The sequence below is a fragment of the Marmota marmota genome, unplaced genomic scaffold (genome assembly GCF_001458135.2).
Source record: "Marmota marmota marmota unplaced genomic scaffold, marMar, whole genome shotgun sequence".
NCBI lineage: Eukaryota > Metazoa > Chordata > Mammalia > Rodentia > Sciuridae > Marmota > Marmota marmota.
Genome location: NW_025999977.1, coordinates 16,700,086 through 16,727,798, shown reverse-complemented (window position 1 = coordinate 16,727,798; position 27,713 = coordinate 16,700,086). Strand labels below are relative to the sequence as shown.

Here is a 27,713-nt window from a genome sequence, read left to right as displayed (position 1 = left end):
ATACCCATTGAAGAGAGAGTTCTTCATGTTTAAGAGTTTTACATTAAAATGTATCTTAAGGCAGAAATTGGATTAGGTTGGCGCGGCATGCTGGGAATCCAAAATATCTAGAATCATACTGGTGGAGGTTTGCCAGTGACATCTCTTTGGAGGGCCTGAGTTACTGAAGGGGAAGGGAAGGGACGCTACGCACTTCCTGCAGACCCGTGGGCAAAGGACGGCGTCTCAAGCCTCACCAGGAAACTACTCACGTTCCTGTGGAACCAAACTAGAATTTATAAGAACATAATGGATGGAGAAGAGAAAACCTATGGTGGCTGTGAAGGCCCTGATGCCATGTATGTCAAATTGATATCTTCTGATGGTCATGAATTTATTGTAAAAAGAGAACATGCACTAACATCAGGAACAATAAAAGCCATGTTGAGTGGCCCAGGTCAGTTTGCCGAAAATGAAACTAATGAGGTCAATTTTAGAGAAATTCCATCTCATGTGCTATCAAAAGTATGCATGTATTTTACCTACAAGGTTCGCTACACTAACAGCTCTACCGAGATTCCCGAATTCCCGATTGCACCTGAAATCGCATTGGAACTACTGATGGCTGCGAACTTCCTAGATTGTTAAATAAAATAAATTATAATAAACTGTTAATTTTTTTTCAGTATTTAATATTTGTAGTTCAGTTAGTAATTTTTTCATATATAGCATGTTGCCTGTATGCAATTGAACTACAAATTTAATTGCAAAGCAGATTTTCTTCTGTTCTTTTGCATAGCAATCAAAGTTAAAATTTGTTTCATACATCAACAAATTAAGGACATTTTCACAAACTGAGAAATAAACAATTATGCCAATTTGTAGGTGGTTTTGTTTATCCTTTGGATGTGACTTTTAAAATTAGAATGATGATACAATAAATGCTGAAATATAGGCGTAAACGAACATGTTCTACAGGTAAATAATGGGGCTATGTATTTTTGTTTTTAGTGTTTTTTAAAAAAAAACTTATTCTGATCTATAGCCACTGATAGCATTACTAGAGTTATGCAAATAATTACATAATAAACATGTTTATAACTTAGCCAAAAGTTGATTTTTGTAATTCAAAGAATGAGAGTTGAAATTTCTTATGTGTTTTTTGATAAACCGCAGTATTATTTTAAAAATAAAATAAAATAAAATAAAATGTATCATAAATAATGTCTTGCATTGTACATTATACATTACAGTGCAAAAATAAATCCAAGCACTACAGAAGTGGACAATGAGTATTGTCTTCCCCAAATCATTTCTCATCCCACTCCCTAAAGATAATTCCTTTTAAAAGTTTGCATATTTTTTAGAGACATTCTCCATGTACATGAAAAGACTAAGTACTGAATATTTGTATTCCCCTTCCTCCATTCTTATGTTGAAATCCTAGCCCCCAGTATGATGGTGTTAAGAGGGAAGCCTTTAGAGAGTGATTAGACTTTGAGGGAGGAGACTTCATGAGTGGAACTAGTCCCCTTATACAAGAGGCATGAGAGATGGCCTTTCCCTCCACCATCTGAGAATACAATAAGAAGGTGGTTCTCTATAAACCTGGAAGAGGGCTCTTCCCAGAACCCTATGGTGCTAACACCCTGACTTCCAACCTCCAGAGCTGTGAGAAGCAAATGTTTGTTGTTTAAACCATGCAAATCTATGGTATTCTGTTTCAGCAACCTAAACAAAGACAGACAGACAGACATAAAATAGGCATTCTTTTTTAGTAAAAGAGCAGAAGCAAGGCTAGTTGATGGTTAGAAAGCTAGAGTTTAATTTTCCTCCCATCAAAGAGCATTTGTCTTAGATTTTCATTCTTGCAGCATCTGACCTATCTACTAGGAAGTCAGCTTAGTAGAGATGCTCCTGGAAGTTTGGGGCATTGTCTGTAAGCTGGTACAAGCCATTACACAGTGGATCAGATATCCTTCACACAATGCCGCCAGTTTGACTCCTGCTTCCTATTGAACTGCAAGTGTCTGACCGTAGGTTTTTATCTCTTGTGGTCACAAGAGCTAAGCTAAAGACTCTTTTCATTTTTCTGATCCTTCAGGTCACCATGTGGTATTTTTGGTCCTCTTCCCTCTTTGTCTCTTTGCCTTCCAAGTTTCTTGAAAAGAGATACTTTATGGAGGGCATCTCTAAAGAACTGTTGACTCCTGAGTGCCTGCAGTTTGCCTGTCTTAAGTCACTTTCAGCCTTGTGGATATAAGGGGTTAGAGTTTGAGGACTTAATGGTTCATTTTTCCCCTTGGAATGCTTTTTTGTGACAATGACATAGGGCATTTGGTGAGTAACGTGGTGACCTATGACAAGGACTGGAATGTTACAAGTTGTAGTATTTACACCTAGAATACCTCCATTTTGTTAGAGCAGTGAAAGGCCATTTGTCCCTCAGACTGGATTACAAGCAGAGCAGAGTGCTCTTGTCACTGCTGTTGTTTTAGCTGATATTTAAGTGCCCCTCCCCCAACTGTCTGACAGAAAGAAAAAGAGTCCAGCAGCTTTCTAAGTGCATGGCCCTGGCAGCATGTCATTTGTCCAGCTTGTCCCTGTGGTCAGTATGTACTTTTTTCTCTAACCAGGGACATAATGTTTGACATTTCCATGGGTTGATGGTCCCAAAGCTGTTTTATGTTCTGATTTTTGGAGAAAAAAGTTACAGACCATATCTCTTGCCTTTTATAGGTCGGTTGTGAATGAATAATTAATACCTAGAACTGGTTGCTGTGCTGAGTATTAGTGTGTGCTTCCCTCATCTGCCCTGAGCCCTAAACATACCATCTATGGAACTGTATTCATGGTCCCCAGGCATTTGAAGGAAGGCCGTGATAGTGTGGATGCTTGTAAATAATGTAGAGGTATTCAAGACTACCTGGAGAAATATAGGATGGAGGCCATCAAGGCTGGAGGATGCACCTGATACTAATGTGAAACCCAAAACCCCAACACTGAATTTAACAGGTGTGCTTGTGCACTTTCTTTGAGCATTTAATCAGCTGTAATCTTCAGGCATGCCCACATGTGGGTTTTTTTGTTTCTTTGTTTTGTTTTTAACTCTTTCCCATTCAGGGAGCCATTTTTAAATGGGCTTACCTGTTGAATTTTATGATGGAGGATGATAATATTTCCATTTTTAAAACAAAAAGGAGGATTTCAAACTAATTAATCATGGTAATTTTTTTTTTTTAATAATTATTATTTTTTTTAAGAGAGAGAGAATTTTAACATTTATTTTTTAGTTTTCGGCAGACACAACATCTTTTGTATGTGGTGCTGAGGATCGAACCCGGGCCGCACACATGCCAGGCGAGCGCGCTACCGCTTGAGCCACATCCCCAGCCCTAATCATGGTAATTTAATCTGTAACTAAATTGTGATTTTAAAAAAAATTTTATTTATTTTTGGTACTGAGAATTGGACCTAGGGTTGGTTTGTTTGTTTATTTATTTATTTATTTATTTATTTATTTATTTATTTATTTAGTACCAGGGATTGAACCCAGGGGTGCTTAACCATTGAGCCACAACCCTTTTAATATTTATTTTGAGACAGAGTCTCACCAAGTTGTGTAGGGCCTCGCTAAGTTGCCGAGGCTTGCTTTGAACTTGAGATCCTTCTGTCTTGGTCTTCTTAGCTGCTGGAATTACAGATGTGCACCACAGCACCCGGCTTGTCTCTTTATTTTTAAGCTTTGTGAATTTTGCTTTTTAGACAGAGTGTTTATTGATTTCTTACTTTCATCATGTATTATTGAATGAATGATTAAAATATTCGTTAAGCAATTTCTGTGTGCCAGGCTCTGCGACTGGTGTTGGAAATACAGAGATAAGTGATTAAAGGAAAACATGACTGCATGGTCAGCAGAGATTTTTTTGTCATCACAGAGGAGAGGTGATACTAGTAAATGGAAGAGAAGTACAGGCCAAGGAAGTGAAAGGGAGCCATGTGCAGGAAGAGCTCTAGGTAAAAGAGAAGGAGTGAGGTCTTGAATGCTATGCCAAGGAATATAGCTCTTACTCTGTATTCTGGTTTGCAAAATTCAGAAGATTTTTTTATTTTCAAATAGAAAAGTATTTGTTACTTCAATATGTAAAACTGCAAACTTAGAGCTGTCCTAGGTGAAACAGCCTAGACTCCTACCCCCAGAGGTCCTGAGGCCTAGATGTAACCTGAGAACCACTGATGTGAGTTTTGGGGAATGGTAGGATCACACCTTTGTCTCCAGATGGTGTAGAAACCAGAGAGGCAAGGAAGAGGCAAGGCATTTTGGGAGACTTGTCATTTTTTTCCAGGGAGAAAACAGGCCCTGAAACTGGGCTGATAAAGCAAGAGCCAGGACTTAACTATTGAATTAGGATCCCTAGAACTTTCTCTCCAAGAGGCTGTGGAGGGAATGGGACAATGAAGAGGAAAAAGAGTTTGATTTTGGTTATCTGAAGCCTTCCCACGTCAGATGCTTGAGGCTCAGGAGAGTTGTGTGAGGTTTTTGGATCACATAGGTGCAAAATGGGTGTGTGTGCGCATATGTATTGTGTGGTCTCCAGTTTTAGGATTATATACTGGTTTCCTCAGCTTATCTTTGTCTATGTTCTGTCTAGCCCAGAGACTCTTTCAGTTTGGATAGCTAAATGCACTTGGGGGTTCCTCCTAGGGCCAGAGCATCTGGATCTTTCTGGGTTTGGTTTCAGGCATTCAGGACTGTCCATCTCAGAGCCAATAATAACAATGGAAGAATGGCCTCAGAGTCCTGTGGTCTCACATTAGATCCCTCCTCTGCTACTTGCTAGCTGTGAGATAGTGGGAAATTTTTCCTATAGGATGAGAACAATATCTAGGCTAGGCTCAGTGGCATACACCTGTAATCCCAGTGATTTAGGAGGCTGAGGCAGGAAGGATGGCAAATTTGAGGCCAGCTTAAGCAGTTTAGTGAGACCCTGTCTTGCAATAAATAAGGACTGGGAATGTAGCTCAGTGGTCAAGTATCCCTGGGTTCAATCCTCTGTACCAAAAACAAAACAAAAAGAAAGAAAACAAAACAATATTTATTTTACAGGAATGTGAGAACATACAGTAATGTGGAAGTTATCTAGCTCAGTGTCTGCACACAGTAGCATGCTTGTGAGGTGTTGATTTACAACATTTCATTATGAAAAATCAATCTTTTGAAGAGAAGGTTCCTCTCTCCCCCTTCAAGGAGGCCTTTCCTATTGAGATATATCACATTAATGTGAAGCAGGAGGTTAAAAGTTAAGGTGGAAGAGCAAGGACATTTAAAGGGCACATGCTTGATGGCCTAAAGATACCAGTAACTTGTGGCTTGCTTTGTTTGTTATGGTGACTAGAGGGCTTTTGTGGCTCAATCCTTCTCCTGGGAGGCAGAAAAAGCACTGAAAAAGACTTTGTTTTTGAATTTAAAAAATTAATATGATCTTCACATTTGTGCATTCTCTTCCTGCACTTTTGCTTGGTTTAGATCTGCACTCAGTGCACATTAAAATGATCCTGCATAATCCCAAATTTATTGAAAGAATGACTTAGGGAGAAATGCAATAAAAATATTTAAAAACTGTTGATAAATTGATTTTCCCCACTCTTCCTCCAACCCCCAGTCAAATGACTTGAGGTTGGAGGCAGAAGGACATAGTGTAGAAAAATCCAAGTCAGACAGGCTACCGGAAGAGGGCTGGTCCTTAGAGGGGGTTATTTAGCTTTAGTGCTCTGTTCCTCTTTGTTGAGACAGCTGTAGTTTGGTATGGGGGAATAATAAAGAAGAAATATTACTAGATTTCCAAGAGGATTATTTGTAATACTTAAAATTTGTGTGTCACTTTCATCTTGGAGAACATTCTAGAATATTACTGTGATATTAATAGCAGCCTTTGGTAGGGGGAATTATCACCCATTTCACAGATTTCAATCTGAGTTTTTCTGCATTGGGTCGTTCTTTGCCCAGCCTCTGTAACATAAATCAGAGATGTCTGGGTTCCCAGGCACTAATTGAAAGCTTCTGATGCCTGTCTTTGACTGTCATTTCCAGCCCTCTTGGAAATTGCGTTTCTTTACCTAAGTATTTGTTGGTCTCCAAATGCCCTTTAATTCATGGGAAAAATATTGTACCTATCCCTACAATTACTCCATATTAGAGAATTATGAGTAAGACTGAGATAACTTGAGTATCTCATTTGTGACACCAGTGATGATTGAGCTTATTAAAACCTTTCCCAAGAGGCCTGAACCTCACCTGTATTTAACAGGAGGCTGAGATTTGACAATCCGATGTTTTACAGAGTATTTTCTTTTTGTTTCTGACTATCAAACATAAGAGAAGCGTGACCACTTTAGAAAGGGGAGCCTAAATACTTATTTTAAAAAAAGATCAAACATTTATTTGTATACTAGTATACTAAAAAGATATGACAGTATGAATTATCTTGTAAAATATTGTGGGCTGGGAGTGTAGCCGAGGTAGAGCACTGGCTTAGCATGTTCAAGGTCCTGGGTTCGTCCTCAGCATTCCTCCCTGCTCCCCGCACTCCACCAAATAAGGCGATTTAAAATATATCCTAGGGAGGTGGTGGACTGACATTCTTTTGTAACCAAGGTAAGTTCTGGCCTCTTTTCACTGTGGTTTCTGTGTACATGGTGAGACACAGACTGTGTGTTAGTATAGGGATGATAGCAACCTTTGTCCTTCTTGAGGTAAATAATAGATACCCTGTGACTCTGACTCAAGGCCAAGTCTCATGTTAATTTTTTGTTAATGTTTCATGTTTGATGAGTCAGAAATGCGAGCTCTTATACAGTGTTATTAACAAGAACCAGGGTAACTTTGATTATAATCACTTCAAATTACAGACTTCTTTCCTGTGTAATGATTTTTACCATTTGCTCTTCTATAATCCTTAATAGGCCAACAACAAGGACAGTTTTTTGATCAGTGAGAACCTTAGTCCATTGCTTCATGAGCTCTTAATACCCTAAAATTATCCTTAACAGCAGGCTGTATGTGGCTACATTGACAGGACATCAGTGTTCTATAGCTGGGTGGGCAAGTCTCAGTATTCCAGGGTGGCTGATGACAGGTCCTCAGAGACCTTCAGAACTAGGGAAACTCATCTAACATCTCCCAAGGTGATCCTAGATGCACACATGCAATCTCACCCCTACATTGTGCTCACAGTCCTACATTGTGTAAATGTGCACATGCTTGCTTCTATATGATGTGTTACTACCATGTTTGAAATACTGTTTTCCTCTATGTTTTGGAGACTCGATCTCAAAAGATACTAACTAAAAATTAAAGCAGTTTTTGAGCAGTTGCATGAAGGTCAGCCTTGTAAAGATCTCCAGGCCTGGCATGAGTGGCAGCGGTGATGGATGGAGGTTCCTCTGTAGCACTGCACGCAAGTGTAAGGTGTGGAGGCAATTTAGAGCTAGTAACTAAGTTGTGAGGACTTTTGTTATAAAAATGAGAGTTGGCACGATTCCCTATAACATTTCTTTTTTCTGGCGGGTGGAAGGGAGGACTCAGGGATAGGTGCGTTGGTTGATAGCATTTGAGAACATTTTGTTCAAGCTCCAGAGTCTTGGATGTAGAACGTGTGGCTCTAGATCTGCTGTCTTTTTCCCCTGCACAGGAGTGCTCTTCTCCTTGGTCTTTACTGGTGCTTTTTTTTTTTTTTTTCCTTCTTCAATTTTTTTGTTTTTTAAATTTATTTTTAATTTTTTGTGGTGCTGGGGACTTGAGCATGCTAGGCAAGGGCTCTACCCACTGACTTACGTCCTCAGCCCCTTAGATTAATTTTAAATTGTGGTTTAAAAAAATGCAACAAACATTACCATCTTAATCATTCTTAAGTGTGCAGTTCAGCAGTATTGACTGTATGTACGTTGTTGTGAAATAGATCCCTAGAACTTTTTCATCTTGCAAAACTGAAACTCTACACCTGTTGAACAATAACTCCCTGTTTTCCCTCCCCTCAGCTCTTGGCAACAGCCATTCTACTTTCTGTTTCCATGAGTTTGACTAACTAGGTACTTTGTGTAAGTGGAGTCATGTTATATTTGCCTTTTTGTGATTGGCTTATTTCATTTAGCAGAATGCCCTCAAGGTTCATCCATGTTGTAGCATGTGGCAGGATTTTCTTCTTTTTTAAGATTGAATAATATTCAGGCAGGTCTACCCGTTTATTCACTGATTAGTATTGGAGTTGCTTCCATGTCTTGGATATTGTGAGTGCTGGTATGATGAACAAGGGTGTACAGATAGCTCTTTGACATCTTGTTTTATTACCCAAAGTTGGATTGCTGGAGCATATGATTATTCAATTTAAATGTTTTGAAGAATCTTCATATTGTTTTTGTATCGTCTGCACCATGTTTCCATTAATGGTGTATAAGGGTTCCAGTTTTTCCACATCCTTTACTGAGGCTTTATAATATTATTAAAATAAGGGATAGTAGAAAAAAAGGCACCATTGTGATCTCAAACTGTGTTTTTGTGAATAGATGGTAATTAAACGGTTGATTGAAAGGTAATGAAAGTAAGTGTAGAAGTGGTTATGGGTGATCACAGGTGGCAGGCATTAGAAAATAGCTTAGTCCTTTCTTCTCTCACTTCATGCCTCACCTGTCATTAAAATTCTAGTTGTAGCTGGGTACAGTGGTACATGCCTGTAATCCCAGCAGCTCAGGAGGCTGAGGCAGGAAGATCTCCATTTCAAAGTCAAGCCTTAGCAAAAGTGAGGCACTTAGCAACTCAGTTAAGACCCTGTCTCTAATAAAAATACAAAATAGGGCTGGGGATGTGGCTCAGTGGTCAATACCGAGTTCAATACCCAGTACCTCCCTCCCTGCCCCTCCCCCCCCAATCTTGTTGTAATGAATCAATCCATTTGTCAAACATTGTTTTAAAAATGTCTTTTGAGTAGACCATACCCTCAAGATAGCATAATAATAATAAAGGAGTGGTCAATGCAGAAAACTAAGAGAAAGAGTTTTAGAATAACAAAGTCTGTTGGGGCTGCCTATGTTCTTAGTTCTATGCTAGCCTAGGAGATAAGATGGTCCCACAGTCTTGACTCCCATTTTCTCTGAGCTGGTGCAAGTGGGGCATCGCAGAACATAGAAGGGTGTCAGTCACCTATCACCTGGTACAAGTTTTTTGGCTCCATGGTGGTGTTGGATGCTTGAAGGTAGGTGGGATAGGACATTAGAATGAGCTTTCTCTGATTTTAAGCCCTGGCCCCACTGCACTGACAGAGGGGCATGAGGAATGCATGTCACTTCCTTTATCCTCAGCTACCTGTACCTTCAGGTTGGTCCTGGAAATTAAAGAGGCACAGGAATTCAGAAAGACTACTTTCTAATCTCCAACCAGGAACTTAACTTTGTATATCTGGGTGCACATCTCTGTGCCTCATTGTTGAAATAGAAGGCTTAAATATGTAAATTTTGAAAAAGGAATTTCTGACACCTGTTAAAGAGTTCTGGCTGTCAACTTCTAAACCTGAAAGATTAAAGTATGGCCTGAGGGTGTTATGTAAGGTGGAAGAGGTTCTGCAGTTTACCTTGGGAGGCCAGCTCCCCCACAGGGCCTTTGTTTCCTAGGTGTTTAGGCTTCTGAAATGGCTACCATGCTTCTTAGGTACTAGGCTAGGAAAGTGGGAGGAAGATTGTAGAAGACTTGTATCTGCCCTAAAACAACTTAAATATTTCCAAGTCCATTATATCCAGAGAAGCAGAGAGAGTTTCTCTTTTAAGTCCTTTAGGTTTTTAGGGAAGCTAAATGACCACCTCATAGGTGCAAACTAGTCGGTGTCAAAGCTGAGAATGGAGTCTACATTTTACCTCTCTTGAGTCTGAAACTGGTACACAGTCTATTATTTTAATTAAGTAGGTAAGACTGGTGCACAAGAAAAGATAAGCACTACTCCAAGACTGTGTGTGATAGGTGCCAGACGAGGGAGCCTGGCAGTACTGGTGTAAAGTTTCTATGAAGGAATGATCATCCTAGCTGGGGTAATCTAGGAATCCTTCCTGGAGGAGGACAGGTTTTTGAGCTGGACTTGAAGGATAGATGAATGTAGCTGGAGGAGAGGGAGCTTCAAGAGCCAAGGTATGAGAAGCCCTGCACAGGCGGTGGGATGATGATCAGTTTGGCTGGAGCAGAGGGGTAGGTAGGAAGAGGGGTTGGGGGCTGACATCTATCAAGCCATTTGTGTTGTGCCAGGTACAGGATCTGGTGCTTCACCTCTGTCATCTCAGCATCCTGAGCATGGGAAATGACCTCCTGACGGCTGCTTGCTCGAGGTTATCACTTTCTCCCCACTTTGGCTTTGTATTTGAAGACCTATCCTCCTTCCAGTAAAATCATTTGCATTTTGATCCGGCAGGAAATTCTCCGGCTTGAAATGGGAAGAAAAGAGGAAAGGATTGTGTGTATCTGTAATCAAGATTTCAGAGGTAGCTGATAGTATTTAATTATTTTATGGTAAGCCTGCAGCTTGTCTCCCACTTTATAGGCAGCTGACAGGTCTTGGTGCTCCTGAGTGACTGGACCATCCATGAATTATTCAGGCTTGTGCTCAGTGAGTGGCTGCCTAGCAAAGAAGGCTGTTCTGTCTCACTGAGAGATCCACAAATGCTCAGGTGCTGAGGAGGAAGAAATGATTGCACCATCAAAATATTTCACATGCTAACATGCCAGGGCTGCTACGTTCCCTATCCCTGCAACTGGGTCTTTTCTTCAAAGAGCAAGAAATAACACCTCCCATATCCCAATTAATAAATACAACAGCCCACACTCTCATATTAGTGTGACACAGGTTGGCAGGGGTTTGGTTAGATGCAACATTAAAATTTCAGGGATCCAATGTTAGAAGAACAGGGAGCATTTGTGTGGAAGAAACCCCACTCTTTTCTGATATTTCCCAGCCAAGTAGAGAAATTCAGTTGTTGATCCATTTGAAATGGTACTTACTGTGACTTTCACTAACCTGTTATTGATTACATCCTTACATCTTTTACTTGCATACGCATAACCATGTCTCAACTAGGTTGAAGGTGCCTGCACAGAAGAAAGCACAGCCTCTGGGTCTTTCTGGATGAGTTGAGTTGGTTCTCTAGACAGAAGGCATGGGATTTATCTTGATAATGAGGTTTGCATTCTCCCATTCTATTCCTTTCTCCTTTCTTCTCCAGGTGCTTGCTCTTGTTTTTTTTTCACCTGGAAAAAAATATAGGTGCGAATGCCTGAGGGCAGAGTGCAAAAGCTTATTTTCATGAAGAATAGATTCATATTTCCTCCTTTCCCATTTCTTTCCCTTTGCAGAGCTGTGCTAGCTCCTAACCCCACCCCAACGGTGTCTTTCTATTATCTCCCAACCCCTCATAAAACTCTGGCCCAATAGCTCTGAACACCTGTGTTTATCAGTCTTTTTTCCTCCATGTTGGAGGTAGAAAGCAGAACCAAAAATCCTGGGCAAGAGCAGGCCTGGCCCCAATTGCATTCCTCAGATGTTCTTTTCCTTTAAATTACTCTCCCTGTAGCAGAAGAGCCCATTCAGGACTCTGGCTGGTGTTAACATTCATAAGCCTAGCAACACCTATTTGCCAGAGGTGGGGCCTATGGACTGGGGCATTCTTTTGTCCATATAGGGAAACTTTGCCTATGTAGATAACAGATGTGATATGATTCAAATGCAGGTTTAGCTGGGGAAGAAGATTCAATGAACTGCATTCCTTCCCCAGGATCTTGGGTGCTTGTTAGGAGTGGAACTTGCTATTTCTCTTCTTAGCAGTGATGTCAGGTGCTTTGTATTCAGTTCTGATATGAACAGTAGGACAGAAACCAGAAAAGGAGATGAGTGAAAATTAGGTATGCTATGGTATTTCACATTCCACCATATAACTAGATGATTTTGGTTATATGCGTGGAGGAAGGTTTATATATAGATAAACATCTTTTGTCTTCCAAGGAACAAGGCTAGTAATCTCCATAGGCCTTAAGTCTTCCCTTAATTTTTTTCTTCTAGTTGTTCTGAGTCTTGAAGTATCAAATCTGTTAACCCCAACTAGAAGAAACATTGGCCTTTTGTAATTTATTTCATGGTGTATATTGTGTCCTTGTTGTATATAAGGTGTTATTGCTTTCTAGCCAGGTGATTTTGTATATGCTTTTCCCAGTGTATAATGGGGTGAGTTGAAGAGAAGGGAATGGAATGTGTGGGTACTTGTCAAATGGAGAATTTGCCTGCCACATACAACTACCCTTGTCCCAAAATTCACAGGGGTGACTACGCTGGGCCCCAGTGGGGGGTCAGCATTTTTACATGAAGCCTACAAAATCATCCAGCTGGTAGCCTCCATGGTGAAACAAGAGACCACCAGAAGTGGTAGAGAATTAACTTGTGAAATATCCCCTAATACAGGTTTAAAGACTGGTAATCATGGCATCTAGGATTGTTCCGGAATCTTTGTGGATGTTTAGCTCACTTAATTTATAGAACAACTCTGTGAGGTTGGTATAATTTTTTAGTTGCAGAGAATCACAAGGTTAGAGCAGCAGAGCCAGCTTCCCACATCCCAAGCCTGCTTTTAACTACTTTTCTTCCCTTAATGGTAATATTGAAATCATTATTTACAGCTTCACTTGAAGAAGACCAGGGGGCAGACTCACCCCTGGTCTTCTAGGAATAGTGTGGATTTGAAGAGAAAGTGCTACTTCCAGCTCCCAGGCTGTGGTCCTCGAGTGCAAGGTGCCAATAGGGAGTAGGGAGACCTTCTGGAGGATGGCAAACAGGTAAAGTTTGGCATAGACATGCTAGTGTTGCGGGGCTGGGATTGTGGCTCAGCAGTAGAGTGTTCGCCTAGCACATGTGAGGCCCTGGGTTCGATCCTCAGCACCACATAAAAATAAATAAAACAAAGATATTGTGTCCAACTACAACTAAAAAATAAATATTAAAAAAAGAAATACTAGTGTTGAATGTGTTGTGCTAGTGAGCCTTTTTAAAAAAATGTAATTTGGGGAGAAAAAGGAGGTTTCATATAGTTTCTTCTTGGCTATTATTTCATGCTATGATGGGTTGTTTCTGATAAGTGGGAAAATTTCCATTGAAGAAGGGATTCGTTTTTAATAGAAGACACATGAGGAGGCAGGCTTTAGGGAAAAAAGAAGGTAGCAAGCAGGTAATTAGGGGGCAGGAGTCTCTTTGGGCATTAGATAGTGGAAGGAAAAGAAGAGTGATCAAGGTTAAGGATTTAAGAATGGAAGGAAGGCCTGGTATGGTGGCGCATGCCTATAATCCCAGTGGCTCAGGAGGCTGAGGCAGAAGGATCCTGGGTTCAAAGCCAGCCTCAGCAACAGTGAGGCACTAAGCAACTCAGTGAGGCCTTGTCTTTTAACTAAAAAATATAAAATAGGGCTTGGGGATGTGACTCAGTGGTTGAGTGCCCCTGAGTTCAATGCCAGGTACCCAAAAAAAGAATGGAAGGAAGTGGGCAGGAGGCTCTTAGAGAATGGAGTAGGTGGGTGAGAGGTAAGACAGCAAAAACCAGAGAGAGAGACACAAAGATAAAATAAATGAATGCCCTGTAGAGTGTTCATGCAGTGGCATGATTTGGAGCCCACTTCTCTCTCTGACCATGCAAATGGAAGAGGATTATTTTAGTCATCATATTTTGTTTTCCTATAAGGAACTGCTCAAGAGAAATTGGCTATGCTCATCCAGCTGTCAAGTGATTTGACACTGATTAATAATGAAAGGCAGATTGATGGGAAATGGCAGTGGAAAGCAGCAGAAAATTCAACAAAACAGTTTATATATGAAACTTTGTTGTTTTTTTGTCTCTCCCTGTTCCCACCACTTCTTTCCCAGCGCTTGGGCTGGTTTTTCAAGTCCTGAGATTGAATGTGTACAAATCCCATCACATCTTAGCATTTTGGCCATCCTCTCCCGGACATTTTCAATCTTACTAATGTTTGGATATCGAGGAAATGAACATCCAAAGTTTACCCTTTCAAGCTTGCTGTAATGCAGAAAAAGCATTCATCTTTTTTTTTTTTTTTAAATCTCTTAAGACTATACAGACGCTCTTAGAACACAAGTGTAATCTCACCCCGAATCACATCTAACATGCTGAATGCTACAGAATCTTAGTGAACAGGTCCACCAAGTATGAGAAGAGGAACAAAACCAAACAAGACCACACAGAACCCATTCTCAACAAAAGACCCCTCCAAGTGTCAACTTTTATGTGTACTTGCAGAGAATGTGCCTATTCTTGACCCAAACTAACTGTTGTAGGGGTTCCCAGGGAGGCTTGCTTGGGTTTTAGGTTTACCTCGGTACTATTTGAGTTTACAGTTTTTCTGAAAAGCTTAGAAATCCTTACTTAGATAAACTCCAAGCACATATGAGAAATGGCAGAGACGGAGAGGTGGAAGGAGTGCTGGACTTGGTCAGCCTGGGATCCACCTGTTGGCTGAGCTGTTCATCAAGCTGGGCAGATCTTGGCAAGGAAAGCACTATATCTCCCTGACTCTTAGTTGTCTTATTTGCAAACTGCAGTCAATATTTAACCTTATAGGGTTTCTTGATAAATATATGTGAAAACATTTAGTAAACTGCAAAGGGTGATAATTTTATGGTTATTATGGCCATTCTGTTTATGTGGGGATTGATAATAATTGGGACTACAGTTATAATTGGGACCCGAGTAGGGGCATCCAAATCACTGATACATTTAGGACCAGAAGGAATTTTTATGGTGTTAGATTCCAACCTGTGTGATTTATATACAAGGCCCCAGGAAGGTTAGAAACACAGCTCAAGATTTGGTATCCTGTTGGTGGCACCCAGAAGTTAGGGTGAGCCCCAGTACCTGATACTGGACTTGGGTCCTTCCGAAGCTTTTAATTTGTTCTGTCCACAGATCATCATGGGGACCTGGCTTTACCTTTTTGGCATCACTGAGCTGCTTTGCCAGTCAGTCATGGATGTTTTTCACACCTTGGAATCTTTTTATTATTATTATTTTATATTTTTTTAGTTGTAGATGGACACAATATTTTTATTTGTTTATTTTTTTATGTGGTACTGAGGATCGAACCCAGGGCCTCATGCATGCAAGGCAAGCGCTATACCATTGAGCTACAATCCCAGCCTCACACCTTGGAATATTGATGCAGCTTGAAGGCAGGCATCACCACTCTTGTTGAGTTGGTCCCCTAGCCTGGGTGAGGACTAGGGTAGATTAGAAAATGGAGGAGATGGGCCATAATGACAAGGTCTATTTCTGCAGGAAGCTTGGTCAATTACTAAGCATTCTGAATACTGTCTCTCTCTTTTTATGTTCCCAGTCACATGCCACATGTATCTGCGTGTCTTTGGGATTCTTTTGAGATCACTGTAAATAAAACTGTGGGTAGGATGCTTGACCTGTCATTTATTAAGATAGGGCTAAGTAAGCTCCTTTAAATCCCTTCTTCCCTCCTCAGAATGTCTCTGTCCTTTCCCTGCCTCTGAAAATGAGCGGACCTCCTCTAGGCTGAGACTGACTACCAACCATACCTCTGAGCCATTTTCCTACTGGCTTTTCTCTACTTATGCCAACCTAGGGGTGAAACCTGTGCACAGAGGACATGCTCAGTTGGGCCTTGCCCCAGAACCCCTTTCCCTTGTCCTTTAACCTCTATTCCCCAGTCCCTATTGTCTCTTCTTCCCCATTCTCCTTATTCTGTAAGTCTCTGTTACCTGGCTTTAGCTTTTATTAACCCATTGATCTCCCAATCTGCACACTGTCTTGTCTTTTCTCTTACTTCCTTGTCCTTTTTGATGTCACTCACCCCATTTCCTCCTTGAGTATCTCTCTTTTCTATTGGATTTTCATTCTGTAACTCTCCATTATTTTTTCTTCTTCCTCCCAAACCCAAGTCATTCCCAGGGCTCTACTTAGGCTCTTGCCTTGTTATTCCCTTCCTTGAAATAATAACATCATTACTCTCTCAACTGACACCTCTGTGCCCAGGACTGTATCTTTAGCTTTGAGCTCTGGTTGTCCATCCCTGGCTGCTCTGGACATGTCATCTGGTGGTGTTACAGACTCAGATTCAGTCTGTTTAGAAGGAAATGTTCAGTCCTCCCCTACATACCCGCTGCCAGCTCCAGTCTTTCCTGATCCTATCCTTTGAACTTTCACATAAAGTTGGTTACCAAAGTCCTAGGATTAACTCTTACATCAGCCCTTTGATTCCTGTTGCCACACCCTGATTGGTCCTTTGACCTAGACATTTGCAGTAACCACCCATTTGACTTTTCTGCCTTCATTGTTTCTTTCCTGCCAGATTAATCATCCCTAGAGCCCAGCCCAGACCCTCTAGCTCTAAAGTCTCCAGTGGTTCTCAGCCCATTCTTAGTTCTAACCTGCTTCTCATGGTTTCCATCCCAGCCTAACAATTCCTGCGCTTCAGCCAGCCAGCTCAACTCAGCTCTTGGTCGTCCTACTCCTGGGGCAGTTAGGTGAGGCTGCTTCTCCCTCTCTCCAGCCTGTTGCCTGCTTGTGTTTCATGGTCATGTCATGTTTCTCCTGGCGCTCCTCCCACCTGCCTTTCTAGGCAGAGGTGGCCTCCATGTCTTCCGAAGTCTTTGTATTATTTTGGTATTTAACTGTGTGCACATAATTTGTCCCATCTCCTTTGGCTAGCAGCTCTTCTAGTCATCTTTGAATCCTCCAAAACATTGCCTTGCCCACCTTGTATTGTAAATACAGCACTGTAAAACACTAAAGAAATAAAGAACAAGTGCCTCTGGCCGTCCTTCACCTTCCTCCCCACTGCTGACTTGGAGGCAGTCAGATGGGCTTTCAGGTTTTGTCCCATTCTTCCCTGACCCCATCACATCAAATACATTTCCGTTTCTCACCCGTCTCCATGGGGTTATTAAACCCTTCCTCAGCCTCAAAACCTTTCTAACATGTGTCTGTGTTCACTCTGCCTGGTTTGTTCAATCTCTGCTTTTTAGGATTGAGGGTGGCTTCAGTAGTCCCAGCCTCTCCCATCATGCTGTATGTAACCTGGATAATTGGAAAGCTATTTCATGTACTTCCTCATACCAGAGGGAGCTGAAAGGGAGATATTCCGAGTGGTGACTCACACTCTCCTCATTAAGTGGCTTAAAGATTAAAAATAAAATATTATAAATTGGCAAAGCATTTGTAATCTCATTTTCTGTGCAATAGCTGGACACTGAGACTCATCACATCACTCATCGTATTTAATAGTGAAGCAGGGCCTGTTGAAAAGATCCTCATTGAGACAATTCTATATTCTACTTTTCTTTGTAATCTAGATGTTACGTGGGGTGGGGGGGAATAGAAGGAAAGGTGCCCTGTGAAAAATATACTCAATTTTGAAGCATATGAAAAATTTTAGGGCATTTTTACATCATCTCCTTAGTGAGAGAGACACTATTTCTGACATTTGGGGTTTAGAAAGAAACTAGGGTTTCTTTTAAGGTCATAGGGGTGATGAAGAGGTTTGACCAGGACTAGAAACTCAGGTTTGGGGATTCCTAGTTAAGGGTTTCTTCCAAGACCAGCATTTTGCTGTCTCCTTCCTGACACCTGTTCAGTATTGTGAATTGGCAGAGGTAGGAGAGATTTAGAATATGCTCTGCATCTGGGATGATGAGAAATGTCTTCTCACCCTGAATGAACCTATCTTAAAAACCAAAGGTTGACACTGAATGTATTAAAAACCTAGTTGTGTAGCAGGAGTAAGGTTTGTTGGAAGCTGGGCACAGCTAAGTTCTGGGTTGTTTTAACTCTAGAGCTGGACAGAATACAGACCCTTGTCCTAGGGACTAAAGTGGACCTGGGATGGGGGCCCACCTCTTTGGTGTAGGTAATGAATAAATTACCTTTTTCAGTATTGCTGCAGGGCTCTAAGCCCGGAATGCCAGATTTGTAATTCGTTGTCTGCCAATTTCAGTGAGAAATAAGTGGGGAGGGGGCAGGGCTAGTGTCGGTTATTTCCCAAGGATACATTTTGATCATATGACTTTCTACGTAGAGGATTTTATTTTGGATTGAAATGGGTTGGGAGAACCAGGAGAGATTTAAAAATCTGGAGAACTAAAAGTTTCGAGGCCTCGTTTAACAACTTTAAGTAGGATTGAAGGTTGATTTCTGTTCTCTGGTCTCCCCGCGGAGTTGTAAGCCCCTGGGGTCAGGATCCTGGTGGTGTTTACCTGTGCACCTTTCTCCCATAATGCTCTGCAGCTCGGGGCTCCCATAAATCCTCCTGGCTGGAATTACAGGGCCCGCGTTACCGCGGGAAGCCCCCGGCTTAACCTCCCTGGAAGGCAGCAGTCTGCCGGGAAGATTGCCCCGTGGGCCTGGGCTCACGCCTCCCCCGGCGGCGCCCTGCGTGGCGCGCAGCCTGACTTTGTTGAACTTTCCCGGCGCGCCGCGGCCGCGTGGTTGGTGCCNGGTCCCACCGCGGCGCGGGTGGGCGGTTGCGGGGCGACCCTGGCCGTGCGGGCCCTGCGGTCCTGTGGGGTCGCGGGCCGGCCGGCCTCCCCCGCACCCCTCCTCGTGGTACAGCCTGTGTTTCCTCCACAATGCTGTTATGCTAATCAGGTGACATCACCGCCCAGCACACGGCGAGTGGCTCCTGATTAAATTACAAACCGGCGGCCGCTGCGGGCAGTCGGGAGGAGGTGTGTGCGCTGCTCCCGCGAGCACCCGGGCTTGGTGACCGTGGCATGCTTAGGATTGGCCATATTTAAAACATTTTTAAGTAGGATTTGTGCCTCCCTCCTCTCAAGCTTCTGGGCAAGGGCCACCGAAGGAAGGAGAGCCATAAAGAATTAGATGCCTGAGTGGTAACTCCTCGCCCGGCTAAGGTGGACTCTTGCAGCCAACTTCCTATCAGATCACCCTGCACCTATTTCCGACCGGAATGCGCCTCGCTTGAGGTCCAGCCCTTTTTGCTGGGGCAGGGAGCCAAGCCGCGCGAAAGCTACTGAGTGTTGGATGGGGGTAGGAAGGGGCCGGAGCGGGATTTTCACTGTGCAGCCCGCCAGGGCTTTACGGCGAGCATAATGGAATTGCAGAGGACTTCTAGCATCTCGGGGCCGCTGTCGCCTGCGTACACGGGGCAGGTGCCTTACAACTACAACCAGCTGGAAGGGAGATTCAAGCAGCTCCAAGGTAAGCACCTTTCCTGAGGCCTCACTGGGGCCGGGTCGCCATGGGTTCTGTGGCTTTATTTCTGCCATATGGTACCTGACCCTAATGAAGACTTGGAGCCGCTCCGCACGGCCCCAAAGCCTCTGGTTGGCTGCGAGCACCCCATTCACGACTTCAGGAGGCAGTTGCTCACGCTCGTCTCCAAAAAAGCTACCATTTGGAGTCCTCTCTCCAGATCCCTTTTGGCTCTTGGTTGTCAGGTATCAGCTGCCGTTACATACACATTTTCTCCCTTTCTCTTTAGTTATCTTTTTTTCCTCAGGAGATCGGTGCTAATAGATCCATTAGCAGGCAAGTTTTTGGTTCCGGGTCGCCTCTGGCTCCCAGCCCCCAGCCTCCTACCTCTGGGAAGCCTTAAAGGTGTAAAGTGCACTACTCAGAGACCCAGTCCTGTAGAACAATAGCAGAGGGGAGGAGGGAGTGGTCTTTTTGTTCCTAAGCCTTCAGTAAATTACAGTTTTGATTCTAAAGCTTAATTTTAACTCTTTTGATGTATTGTGGGGGGAAGAGCCTTCCCATCAATTTAGTGGCCTATGTAATTTATAATAAAAGCCACTTATTGCCATTCCAGTGGCTATGGGTTGGATTAGATGGATCAATTACAGGTTTCTTGGCGTCTGAATCAAGCTCAAATAATTGAATACACCCAATATTTTACTATACATATTTTTAAGAAGAGCAGGACCCTGTGCTGCATGAGTGTACTATATTCTTGCCTGCAGCCCATGGCTGTCACTGACCAGCCATCAGGCCCTGGCCAGTAGATCTCAGTTTATACAAGAAAAAAGCCTTATAACCCAAAACCGAACTCCTTCCATTTGGAAGTCCTTGGAAACAGTAATAGGCAGGGAATGGCTCTAGTACTGTAAAGAGTAGTACTCCAAGACTGTGTTTCTTATTTTAACTCTTCTTGGTGGCAAAGATGTGGTTCCTGTGAGGAGGAGGAAGGAAGGAAGCTGCTCAGTCCTAGAATGTTTTCATTTGGGGGGGGGTGATATATTTCATTCATTGGTTTATTTGTCTTGTGACATAGTTGACAGTAATGACACATTTTTGGAAAACAAGAGGTAGAACAGGACGTGATTTTAAACATTTGCTGGGCTGTGCTGCATTCCTTGGGCAGTTAGCTGAGAGGAATCTCCATTCACTCTTGGGAATGGTTGTGAGTTTTTGGTTCATTCTCTTGAGTCTTTGAAGATGGAGTTTAATTTTTTTTTTAAAAAAAAACTTAGAGGTGAGGGGAACTTGCAAGTGGTAAAATAGAGGAATTACTTTCTCTAGGGTCTGGTAACTCAGGACGCACCCCTCTTCCCGTGGCCCAGGCTCTCTTCTTTGGTATGTCATTATGCCAAAGGGAAAGCAGCACCCACAGGAAGTCTGGACCTGAAAACCAACCGTCAGTCTTCAGCCAGCCCCCTCCCCCTTGTAGTTTCAGCAAAAATGCAAAACTGGGAGAAAATCTAAAAAGGTGAGGGGAGGAATGCACTCCAGGTCCACCCATAACAAAAGGCTGTTATTCTAAAAGAGTTGAGGGTGGTTGTAAATTGCTCACTGAGCAGGGTGGCGTTTACACACAGGAAATGTCTTAACTGTCCTCTCTGGACCAGGAAACATTTAAATAAAAAAAGAAAGAAAGAAAAAGAAATCACTTTGTGCCACTGATATTTTATGTATTTTTCTCAAAAAATCCCTTCAAAAAAGGTGGGCTTCACATTGTGTGGTGACTTTAAAACAATCTTTAAAAACGAACTTTGACCTCTTAATTTAGCTCTAGATGACTTTCTTATTTTTAAATATTGTGGTGGGAGTTGCACAAGTTTAGTGCTGGTATTTCTATAACAGAAAACCACTCATGTTCAGGAACTGAGAAAGTGTGGATTAACTTTTCAAGTATGGTGGATCACAGGAGAATCACTAACTTTTAACAGCATCCATTAATAAGAAATGGAACCCAACTGCATTTTATGAGAATTTTGATAAAACCATTTCTCACTCCCTATCCCTGGCTTGGTACTGTATTTAGTATTTGCAATTCTGAAATCATTGGATTTTTTTGGGGGGGGGGTACCAGAGATTGGACCCCCCCCCCCCCCCCCCCCCCCCCCCCCCCCCCCCCCCCCCCCCCCCCCCCCCCCCCCCCCCCCCCCCCCCCCCCCCCCCCCCCCCCCCCCCCCCCCCCCCCCCCCCCCCCCCCCCCCCCCCCCCCCCCCCCCCCCCCCCCCCCCCCCCCCCCCCCCCCCCCCCCCCCCCCCCCCCCCCCCCCCCCCCCCCCCCCCCCCCNACTTAACCACTGAGCCACGTCCCCTTTTTATTTTGAAACAGGGCCTTACTAAGTTTTTGAGGCTGACTTTGAAACCATGATCCTCCTGCCACAGCCTCCTGAGCTTCTGGGATTACAGGCATGTGCCACCTCATCCGGTTCATCATATTTTTGATAACGTTTAGATTCTATCTGCTGATTTAATTTTGCACACGCTTGTTATACCCTTCTGGGTATAATATTTTCTCGCACTTAACATCCAGAATTTGCAAAATGCTTCTGAATCTTTTTTAAATGCCTCCTTCTATATGAATTTAATATCTGTGCCTGAGTATGCTGTGGTTTCGTGGAAATTATTTCTGTGTTTTTAACTGGTTTCAAATACTTTCCACACTGTATCCTAAGAATTCCAGAAGGGACCATAGAGTGAGGTTTGCTGTTCTAGCTAAGGGAAATATGTTAAAATGAATTTGGTCTATTTAGATAAATAGTGTTTAGAGATTTATAGGCCAGTAAATAAATGTGATAAAAACAAAACCTCATTGACTTCAAGAACTGAGAGATATAGAGTGATATCTTTATCACACAGGAGCTTCTGGCATAAGGCAGGACAGGGGCTTTAACAGCACACACCTTTTTTCTCTCATTTTTCACCTGCAAAATTAAAATACAACTTTCTTAATTTGAATCAGTTCATGTTTCTTCTATAAAGTGGATTTTTTTGGGTCTTTTTTAAAAACGTAGAATATTGAAACATATTAAAACTCAGCATCATATGTTTAGAAAAATGTGTTTGTAGTAACAGAGGTTCATGATGTCTTCTTTCCAGTTCCACATCTGCCATCTTAACTCCTTATTGGAGAATACTGGTCATGCTATCCAATTGTGTAAATGAAATTCCAGATTCTTTAGCTTGGCTTTCAAAGACTCCCCCCAAGTTGCTTCCCCATACACTTCCTATTCTAACTTCAGTAGTGTGGTCAAGCATAAGTAAATCTAGAAATCTTCCAAAAGGGGAACCTGGTTTTCTCTCTGTCTACCGTGCCCCCAGAGCACTGATATCATTGACTCTAGCAGTGAGTTTGTAATGAAAACTAGATCTAATTGAAAAGCATTAAAAGGAACTTTTTCTGCTGTCTTTGCAACCCACTGAGACATTCAGCACCTGACTTTTCTGGAGGTGATTAGGTTTCTGTAGCTCTTGTGTCTTCATGAATTTTCACAGGAGAGAACATGGAGTGTCCTGGCTATGTGGGATTATAGAGGGATAGCAAAGAATTTCAGGCTGAGAATGCAGTATTCCCAAGTTTATTACATGCTGAGAGTTGCCTTCCTGTGTGTGTGTGTGTGTGTGTGTGTGTATTTCTAGAGAATCAAACCCAAGTCCTTATGTGTGCTAGAAAAGCACTCTGTCTCTGAGGTACATCCCCAGACTGACAGTTGTCTTTTACTTTCTTAACTCTTAGGGGAAAGAATAGTGCTGATTTTTATAACCATGAATAATAAAGAATATTTATGCTAAAGTTTTTAGTAAATTTCCAGCTTGTTACACTTTCTAAATGTTTGTGTTGCTTCATTTCCTAAGCCTTAGAGAAAGATTTCTAGGTTTACTTTTGCTTATTATGAAGAAAATTTACTTTTAACTTCTTAAATTGAAAGTAATAACCTTCTAATATTTTCCATTGTGCCAGTGAAATTAATAGATGAGTAATATTTTTTTGTAGGGAAGTGGTGGAAGTGAGTTTTGTGTAAGAACATTTTTGGGGTTAATGAAATAAAACTCTTCCCACCCTTGGTCTGAATGCCTGCTAATACTGTGGGGTTTCTATAAGCCACAACTTTGTAAGATACCAAACCAAACAAAGCAAACAAAATTAAACCTCCTTTCACCAATTTACCAGTTTCAGCTCAAAATTGGTTCTTATCAGATTTATGAATCACAGTCCTTTTTGAATGATATAGTAATTATTATTTCTGGATATAGCATCTTAACATATATCTCATTGCATAATTAAATGAGATTATTCATGAAATCTAGTACTTAGTAAATTATAAATAAATATGCATTTCCTTAATACCAAATAATCTTGTGTAGTGGATATTCTTTCACTTTTTATGAAGAAACAGATAATTGGATTAAGATCAGTCAGAATGAGGCTAGCTCTCCAGTCCAGGCTTTCTGACTGAATTTGATGTGCCTCATATGGTACCGAATAGTGTGGGTTAGGTATGGGCCATGACACTTGTCGCCCAGTTATCAGGAAAATACTGTGCTGTGTTCAAAGAGCTGCTCAGATTTCTGGACACGACTGCTCAGTTTTGGTGGGCTAGGAACCCCAGCAGTCAAGGGAACACCAATCCGTTCAACCTAAGTCCTTTAATCTGATGTTTGGGAAGACTGTTAAAAGGGTTCTCGGAGGCCAGACATGTAGGAAAGGAGGGTGATAGATACTGGCTTTACAGGAAAAGATAACATTTCTGTTAGGGGAGTGAAGTAATGGGACTGTAGACTTCCTGGTTTATAGAAAGCATGAAAGCTTATCCAGGTCCATGTTATCACCTCTTCTCAGCCCCCAAAAGGTATCTGTAGCTGTTTACAGCTTCACTGCTGTTGCTTCTGGCTTGTCTTTCCTGGCTTCCTAAGTGCCCTCCTGCTCTGCCCTGTACCTAAAGCCAGGCCTCATAAGAGCTCACCTTGCAAAATCTTTAGGGTTTTGACTTAATTAGGATTTGAGTCCATCCAGAATTTCCAATGGAACTCCAGATTCCTTGGCCTGTCCTACATTTATTTCCATACCCTCCAGTCCTGCTGTCTTGGTTTCTTCAACTGGGAAGAATCTGTGTGTCAGGATTTTTTTCTTTTCTTTTTTTTTTTTTTGGTACTGAGGATTGAACTCAGTTCACTTAACTATTGAGCCACACCCCCAGCCCTCTACGTTTTATTTTGAGACAGGTTCTTGCTAAATTGCTGAGGCTGGCTTTGGACTGGGGATCCTCCTGTCTCAGCCTCCCTGAACTGCTGGGATTACAGGCATGTGCCACCAGATTATTCTTTTGAGGTCCTTCTTGTGCCACTTATTCTAAGCATTGCCAGAGGGAGCAAAGACCAGAGTCCCTGCTTGGTTCCTCTCCCTTTAAGATTGAAAGTTTTAATACTTGGTCATTTTCCTGTGATTATTCACACACAAGTTCCAGTACTTCTTTGTTTTTCCTACATTTCATAAATCTGGGACCCTGAAGACTGGGTAAGATGAGATATAACCTACCTTATTATAGAAGTGACTCAGTATTTGTTAAAAGTAAATAAAATATAGTCAGTTCAGGGCTTGCTCTTTGGTTATTTCTTTATTATTAACATATCTATTGATTACAAGCATTTCATTGAACAGTGGTCCTCTGATTAGAAGTGTGTGGGGCATGTTTGAACTATCCTGGAATGCTGGCTGAGCTGACCAAGGAGTAGAAGCAAGCAAATAAAGTTGCTCCAGTCTAGGGGCCCAGGTGGGGGAGTTCAGACTAGTGGAGGGTGTCTGGAGCTCCTCTTCAGAGTGGTAGGAGGGGTTCTGGAAGGACACAGGCTGCTAAGTCAGGTCAGATGTTTGTAGGTAAAACAGTGGGAAGCTACTAGAGTTTTTAAATAGGAGGATGACTTGTTTGGGCCTCTTTCTTTCTTTTCTTTTTATGATTTTTAAGAAAGGGTCAGCTGACTCCTGAGTATGCGATTGTTTTTGGAAGATGGTAGTCAGGAGGCAGAAGGCCTATGCAGCATTTGTTGGGCTGAGAAATCTGGAAACAAGATATCCTCCTTGAATTTTGAACTACCAAGGCAGTTATAATCTTGTTATTTGGTGTGTTCTATGGGTGACCTGGGGTTTATCAACAATGCAGCTCCTCAGTCCCCTCCCGGACCTTTTGGGTCATAACCTCATTTTAACAAGATCCTCAAGTGATTTCATGTTCTAGTTTAAGAAGCACTGCCTTGGAAATAATTCCTACTGCCCACCATTGTACTCCTGTGAAAGAGAAGGAAATGGTCCCAAAAAGGCTTTCTGAGGTTTAATATAAAAATATATATATTTTTATATGTCATTCACATTAAATGTAGGAGGGTGTTTTTTTGTTTATTTTTAAAGTAAGCTGTATTTTTTGATTAATCATAAAAATCATCATGAGTGTTCAAATATATAAAAGTTAATTAAATAAAGTTTAGTATTAAACTAGGAGATTATGGGGCTTTAAAGCATGGTTGGCTAATTCCTTACTTTGTAAGTCTTAGTAGAATTTGGCCGGGATTTTCCTACTTACTACTAATCTTGCAGTTGTAGAAATCTGTTTTTTTTTTTTTTTTTAAGTCCCTTTACATTGATCCATTTATTATTAACAGAGAATTACAAAAGTACTCTGGGCCAATTTTTCTGAATTCTTCCAGAATGACAAGGTGGTATCCAGGGAAATAGAGGCATTCATACCTGCTTTATGACTTAAACCTTTTAAATACTTTTAAACTTTGTTTAGTGCCTATGATGGAAGCCAGGCCCTTGCACATGCTAGGCAGGCACTCTACCAGTGAGCTATATCCTGATCCTTAAACTATTTTAAAGAAATAAAGCAAAAATACCCCCTTACCTCAGGTTTTGTGTAAATAGAGGCAGCCTACATTAAATTAATGATGCTATTCTTCTGTTTGGTTAGACTTCTTTCCACTTTCATTTCATGCATATCAGACTTATCTAGAATTGCCTTTGGGTTTGGGTGTTAAAAGTGGGTTTGAAATGCACTAAATATATGTTCTTTGATAAGTTCCCATTTCCTCTGAGTCTGCAGGTAAACTGTAAAATGGCTGGTATTGATTAGGTAGGGGAGAAACAGCACCTGTTGAAACTTGTTGGCTGAAGTTTTTGTCCCTTAGAGGGAAAGGGCTGGGGGAGGTAAGTGACCCCTCCCCTGGTCTTGATTGCCAACTGTCCAGATCTTCCCTGATGGGAGGGGTTGACAGCAGAAGCAGTAACAACAGTCAAGAGGTGACTTAGGTGATGGTCTTTCAAAGGCCAGGCTGAAGATCATTAATGGACAATTAAATATCTAGCTGTTTCTTTGTATTATTCCAAACATTTTAATGTTTATTATATCAGGAGGATTATGACATCCTCAAAAGAAAAATGAAGAATAATTTATGTGAGATTCTACAATACCAGCAAAAGTTAACTTTCCATTAGTATTTATATATGTACATACAGTTTAACACTATTATAATCATTGTGTTGTTTTGTCTAGGCTTCTTGTTTTTCTTTTACTTAACATTAATGACTAAAGGTATTTTGTTTTTTTTCTTTCTTTTGCTATACTAGGGATTAAAACTGGGGATACTGTAACATGGAGCTACATGGGCAGTTTTTTATATTTTGAGACTGAGTCTCACTAAGTTGCAGAGACCGGCCTCAAACTTGTGATCCTCTAGCCTCTGCCCAAGCCACTAGAATTACCACTGTGCCTGGTTTTTTACTTAATATTATATCCGAAACTTTTCATGTATGGTTATTTCTGTGTCTCTTTGCAAATATTCTAAGTTGCTTTGCAAATCAAAGCAATTTATTTACCAGCCTTAGCCTTTTCATTATCTCTAGGATGGGAGTTAATACAAAATTTTGTGTAATGAAATTGTTCTAAGAATTTGATCAGATTCTTTGTAGAAACTGTATTTGGTTGTATTGTCACTGGTACATAAGTAAGTGTCCATTAATCCACGACAACCATTGTTACTGCAGGTCCTGGTTAAATGGCAAAGCAGGGTGGGGTGTGAGTCTTTTGAACTTGAGTGGAGTGCCCCAACCCCCACCCCTGAAACCTCTCTGGGTGTGGTTTCCTTCACAGTGTTAGAAGAGTATTTGGTTTGCCTGAAAATGCACTCGACTGAAACACCCCCTTTAGAAAAAACATAAGTCTGGTGGCTGTCATTGGGCCAGGTGACTTTTGATGTAGGTTGAAGGCCCAGTGGTGGTGCCTCTCCCAGGTTCATGAAAAGCATCTGAAGCAGCTACTGTTGGAGCCAGAGCATCCAGCCCTAGATTAGAGAGCTGCCTTTGTGAGAGAGCACTACTGTGTCCAAACTAGCCTTGACCGCCCTCTGTGGAGATGTTGAATGCCTCTACTGTGTTTGCTTTTGAAA

General features: G+C 41.8%; 2 protein-coding genes across 2 annotated transcripts in view; both read left to right on the top strand.

The window, feature by feature from the left end:
- The window catches only part of Sptbn1 (spectrin beta, non-erythrocytic 1), a 183,107-nt gene that overhangs the window by 55,412 nt on the left and 99,982 nt on the right, over positions 1–27,713 (top strand). The gene's annotated exons all lie outside the window — the stretch shown is intronic.
- On the top strand, positions 150–1,084 carry LOC107137283 (elongin-C). The gene has a single exon (XM_015479666.2). The coding sequence runs from the start codon at positions 289–291 to the stop codon at positions 625–627; it is 339 nt and encodes a 112-aa protein (XP_015335152.1). The 5' UTR covers positions 150–288; the 3' UTR covers positions 628–1,084.